Source organism: Triticum aestivum, chromosome 2A, assembly GCF_018294505.1.
Source record: "Triticum aestivum cultivar Chinese Spring chromosome 2A, IWGSC CS RefSeq v2.1, whole genome shotgun sequence".
NCBI lineage: Eukaryota > Viridiplantae > Streptophyta > Magnoliopsida > Poales > Poaceae > Triticum > Triticum aestivum.
Genome location: NC_057797.1, coordinates 785621085 through 785627229, shown reverse-complemented (window position 1 = coordinate 785627229; position 6145 = coordinate 785621085). Strand labels below are relative to the sequence as shown.

At 47.7% G+C, this 6145-nt stretch overlaps 1 protein-coding gene across 1 annotated transcript; it reads right to left on the bottom strand.

The window, feature by feature from the left end:
- Positions 1-3438: 3438 nt before the first annotated feature.
- On the bottom strand, positions 3439-5563 carry LOC123186781 (uncharacterized). The gene is made up of 3 exons (XM_044598485.1): positions 4811-5563; positions 4287-4516; positions 3439-4187 (listed from the first exon to the last, which is right to left on the bottom strand). Exons 1-3 carry the CDS (start codon positions 5553-5555, stop codon positions 3519-3521), a joined length of 1644 nt encoding a protein of 547 aa, XP_044454420.1. The 5' UTR covers positions 5556-5563; the 3' UTR covers positions 3439-3518.
- Between the last annotated feature and the right edge of the window lie 582 nt (positions 5564-6145).

The following is a 6145-nucleotide window of genomic DNA, read 5'->3' as shown; positions in this document are numbered from 1 at the left end:
TATTGAACCAGATCTGATCTTTTATCGACCGGGTGCCGCGCCCCCAGGGAGACGCGATTAATCTCCCCGGGGCGGCGTGCTTCATAACTGGTGGAGGGTCCTAGAATGGTGTGTTATATTGATCGGACCCTTTTATGGGTATATATAGAATACAACATGGGAAAAGACTTGTTAGAATAAATCCGAGGCACTCCGTCGATCATCCGAGGACCAAGCAATCACACGAGGACGACAACGAGATTTGTTAACGAGGTTCATCGATATGGCTACATCCCCGGGGCCTGACTGTGGGCGCTCCTCTCCATGACACCGCTACAATACCGCACCCGGTCGCCCTGGACACCGGCACATGCCGCCGGCTTCCCCTGCGTTCCGGTGCTATTATGTTGGCATAGATTACAATGTGTGTCTACCCCCGCTATATATGAGAGGCCTAGGATACAAGTGTCCTACTAGGACACGACTCCATATCCTATGTAAACACAATAATAAGAGTCCAACTGTAACCTATCGTGTACACAATATTCGACACAACTCTAACAAACTCCACCTTGGCGAATATGCTCCACCACCTTGAATTTGTCCATGCGTCAAACTTTCATGTACATTGGACTTGAGCTTGTCCCATGAGCACCGCTGCTACTCCAAGGACTCCATATGACTCCACCTGCAACTTGTAGTCCCTTCTTTTCTTGACCAGGGTCAACACTCGAGCAAAATTAAGTTCCTTGTCACTCTAGTTTGTGCTCCCAACTTCCAGAGTATCTGTTCAATGCCATCACACACCGATCACTGACCTGCGTGAAAGTGAACAACTCACATATTTGGTGTCACACATAAGAGTTACCTGAACTCAACATCACTGCTCCTTTCTTGACCGCCTGTCTGAAACATGAAGGAATTTCACTGTTGCTTGTAGTCATCCCGAGTCAAATTCGCAGTTGTCTCACCACATGTATGCCCACTAGAGCACTGGCTCGTCTCCATGCACTGTGCATACCGCACGCCTCGCCGCTATTAACGCGTCGAGCCTCCGCTGTCTTAGTCGAGTCTCAAGGGTCATCAAACCACACCACTCAACCCCCACTGCAGAGTACCACTGATCATCACCGACCGATGACGAGTTTCACGCTTCCATCAAACCACTGGGCTCCAGTCCGAACTGCATGTCACTCACTTTTTCCCGCTGAATAGGCTTCGATTCCCTGGATCCTTACACCGTAGCCCCTCAATCTAGCTCCACCTTCAACATGACTCCATGGTAGATGATCAGTCCATCCTCGCGTCACGTCGACTTCAAGCTCCGTGTGTACAACACCTTGAATCAACCCCGCACCATAGTCTTGTCGAAGCGACACAAGCCCTCGGGGCCTGCGTCACGTGTTTCCACACCCAGAAGTCGGTCACCATCGGCATCACGCTCCTATCTCGTCGTCGCCGATCCCACCACCGTCTTCTGTACCAACCGACTCATGTCGATCCGTTAGACTGCCTAGTCTGACCCAGTCAAACTTGTTTGACTGTACGACACGCTCGAGGCTTCCAAATCGTCTTCCGTGAATTCCATCCATCACATGATAATTCCATCTTAGCTGACATGACTTCCCGCAACGCCTTAAAGCATCCATGTTGTGCCAATAAAATTTTCACCCTTGTCTGCCATAACCCAAGGTGTTCAGTTCCATCGAACTTCTCCATCTCAAACCTAGTACCCGTTGGCTTCATGGTTCTTTGTATGAGGGACCCTTGAAAAATTATCGGAGATTTCCACGCAATGCCCAAGTACACAACATGTGCACTACTAGTTAACTAGTTGGTCTTCACGTGATTCCTCCCTGCATTGGCCGCAATTGGGGATGCTAGTGCTGCTCTTGTGTCAAATCCGTACGCGAGTATTGCTCTGATGGATACGCTTTCTGATGACTGATTGCCTGCCTATCCGCGTCATATATGGAGAGCGGTCTCTTTTTTTCCCAAACAAATCTCCTGAGTCGATCGGCCCTGCACCGCAGCCCTGCCATGTAGCACGCTGCCACACGCACCAGCTAGCCCCGGTGAGCCAGTCCATATGGTGCGTCGCTTGCCTTGGCTTCAGCCGCGCCGCCTGTACGCTCGCCCGATGGATCAACACGATTAATCGCCGCAAGTCTGCCGCCGCCGATGCTTTTGCCTCATGTCTGCATCTCGATCTGATTACTGCTCGAAGATCATAGCACGACCAATCATGCCTCGATGGTAACTCGCTGATGATATTCATCCCGTATTACGATCGCTTCCGCGGATTTATGTCGATGCATCTTCTCCCTCTAGATCAACTCTCGCCGCCTCCAAACAACCTAGCTCTGATACTACTCGTTAGAATAAATCCGAAGCACTCCGTCGATCATCCGAGGACCAAGCAATCACACGAGCACGACACCGAGATTTGTTAACGAGGTTCACCGATATGGCTACATCCCCGGGGCCTGACTATGGGCGTTCCTCCCCATGACACCGCTACAATACCGCACCCGGTCGCCCTGGACACCGGCACATGCCGCCGGCTTCTCCTGCGTTCCGGTGCTATTATGTTGGCATAGATTACAATGTGTGTCTACCCCCGCTATATATGAGAGGCCTAGGATACAAGTGTCCTACTAGGACACGACTCCATATCCTATGTAAACACAATAATAAGAGTCCAACTGTAACCTACCGTGTACACAATATTCGACACAACTCTAACAAGACTTGTAGTACAAGAGATGATATGTTAAACTAAGTTTTGCTCTATCTCCTTGTCTCTATCCTAATCATGATTATACTTCTAACAATACTACTTAAACTGCTGGCACTGTTTCTGTTTCTACCATGCTACGTAATTTCCATCATGCTTTAGGATCATGTTCATGTGCTGGTTCCTCGTCTTTGGAGTGTGAACTCACATCATAAGTCGCTCTGCATCTCTGTCTCTGTCTCGGCGTTCTCGTTTGGTACTCCTGATTTTGTTGCAGATGAGCGTGCGACCGTGCTTAGAGGCTGAGGAGGAGGTTATTTAATTTTCCGGTCAATACAATTCCAGCTTAAATAATAGATTTTTATGATAAACGGGAAATATGATAAGAGTCATTTTATTATTGCCTATAGGGCATATTTCCAATAGGAGTTGCCGAGCAAGGAGTGTGCAGAGGTAGCCGCATATGCCCAACTTGTAGACAAGGTAGACGAACACCAGGAGTGCGGTGATGATATCTCCACCACATAGGAGGAGCAGCTGCCACAACAACGAGTCCCGGCCACAGCGCAGCTTCCTCTAGCCAGATATGCAATATGACAATAGGGAATTTGAGAAAAAATTAAAAGAAGAAAGATAGCAAGCACAATCAATAGTCATCAATTTTTGACAGAAGGAAGAAAACAATCATCAGGCGGAATAACAATACACATAGTGCTCAGACTTTTAACAAACCAGATTGCATAATACATCGCATAATTTTTGTCAGTATACAAGGTTTACACTTACATAGCCACCTGGGCAATCAACTAAGCAAGACCTGGAGATCCACCTTTTCCTTGACAAGCAACGACCAGGCTACAACCACCTCCACTGTGGTGTCACCAACTAAACAAGCACGCTTGCTTGTTTGGCACTGCTGAACAGGAAAGTCGATGTGGCCCTTTCGAGCAATCAAGCGACGGGACTTCCCATAGCCTTCTATGGCCACTCTCAGTGTTCCTTGTGATTGCACTGATACCACTTTCCTTGATAGTTGAAGGTAGTTCTCTGATCCTCTATGTAATCCTTTACCACGGCGGTCAAGCAGCACAACTGGCCTGCAAGTGGTATCAATGACATCTGCCGTAGAAGCAGGAGCCCAAAAGCAAATAACCCGGCATCCATATTTGAAAGGCCAAGCCCCTTTGGTTACTCGTACACCCACAATAGTAGCCTGGTGCGATCTATCAAGCTGCTCAAGTGTTACCTCGGTTCTACAGCGATGGTTGGAGAGCAAGAAGGTTGGTCCATCACCACCATAAGTCAGGCTGGCCGAAGAAGAGGAACAATCATCTGCACCGCCGTAACGGCCTCTACAAATGATCAAACTTTGCGACACCGCTCCCTCGATTACTTTGAGTTCAACTTCAAAGTCTACATGGCCCAAAGCAACAATCGCACGAGACGGACCAGTCAAGCATAAGGAATCATCCTGCAAGCATCATATCATCATTATAAATACCTAATCGCAGTTGTACAACAAAGTCAGGAGGATGAATAAAATGAGCAAAAAACTGAATACAATACATACTTGTCCATTAAGTTCTTGGTAATCACACTTTGACCGAGAGAATAGAATGTTGCGGTTGCGGTCCACAGTGTCTCGAGCAGCAATCTTGCCGTAGACTTTGAGGGGCCAGTTCAAGTCTTTTAGATTCTTTATCTTGATTGAGTAGATTTGCAAAGTACTACCGGTGACAGCAGCTGAGGAAGGGATGATATCAGGTGTATAGTGCGTAAACTGCATAGGGCTCAGGATGGCTGCAGCACCAAAGACAAGTGTCAAATGTCAGAATTCTAATATGAATGAGCAAAATAAAGATATCATTAGATCCCCTACATTGCTGAAACTACATCCCAGATTTACGACTAAACATGTTTGCAACAATCAAACCGCATGCCACCTCTTCTTCGTCCCCTTCAAACACCCATGCACCAGATGTCAAAAATAAAAGAAGAAACACCCACGCATCATCGCTCCCACTCCATCCCCCGACAGTTTCTTATATATAAATACTACCAAATACATATACAAGGAGAAATGAGATAACTTACTTGTATTTGAGAATCCACCGTACCGTCCAAACTTGCTGGCCCACCCATTTTCCCAGTATCTTCGATCCGCGGCGAAAAAGTATTGATCAAGCTCCAGACTTTTCTTGAAATACTCGATTGTGGATGGGTCATTCTCCTTGTCCTCCTCTTCCTTGGTCTTCTTCACCTTAACATCCTCACACTTGGTCTCCTCCTCCCTCATGTCTAACTTGGCCAAGGTGTTCTCGTAATTATTGGGAAATCGACAATATTTGCTGAAAAGAGTCAACAAGTTGATTTGCCCCGGCTCCGGCTCCGGCTCCTGCTCCAGCTCATGGTTCATGCTGAATCCCTTGGATATCTGCATATTTAATTTGGCTGCTATATTGCACAGCTCGGTGGCCTTGTAGGAGCAGATGGGGTCATTGGATTTGTTGAGAAAATATAGCATAGAAAGCATCCGATGGCCCAGGTCCTCCATATCTTGGAGCATCAGGTTGAAGTAGTCTGCGAGTTGATTCTCATCGTCCCTGGTAGTAGCAGTAGCAGGCTCCTTTGTGGCGATTGTCCACGTTGTTTGAGAATCGATTTCTTTCCAGACAGAGAACGTGGGAGTAAGTGAGGCATGTAAGTCTCTGCGCTCCCTCTCCACGGAGATGATTTCCTTTACCAGGGATTGGGGCTTCTCTTTCCCCATCTTCTTCAATAGATTCTTCTGCTTCTTCCTGAGTTTCCTCTCCATCTTCTTCGTGAGCTCCCCCTCCATCTCCGGTTTATTGGGGGTTTGATGACAAGAGGCTCTTCTCTTTTTCTCTTTTCTCCTCCTCCTCTTCTTCTTCTTCTTCTTTGATTTGATTGATTGATTGATTGAATTGACGCGTTTCTTGGTCCGTCCGCTGCAAGGAGCTGTGTATATATAGGCTTGAATAACGCCTCCTTGCCCATAGATATCCAAGGTGGTACTAACGTTTCGTTGCTTCTTTTCCTTAATAATAACTGCAGGCCGAGGCCGAATCGTTTTGGTCCTCCACCCAGTCGAACGTGCCGGATTTGCCGCGTGCGGAAAGGTGGAGAGGGCGAATCCTGAAACCCGCGCGCCGGCCGGAGTGGATGTGAACGCGGGAGTCATCATGGCGGTGAAAGCCTGAACCCCGTCCCGTCGATCTTGATTCTGGCCAAACCTAATGAATCCAACTTAAATCCTACGCCTAATAAAGTAACACTTGCCATAATTTTGCAGAAACATTCAGCAAAAAAAACACTCAGCGGTGGGCAGCTTTACCTATTCCGTACTACACAACCCTACCTGCATCAGCGGCGGTGCGGACGGAACGAGTCTCCTTGGATGATCGCTGG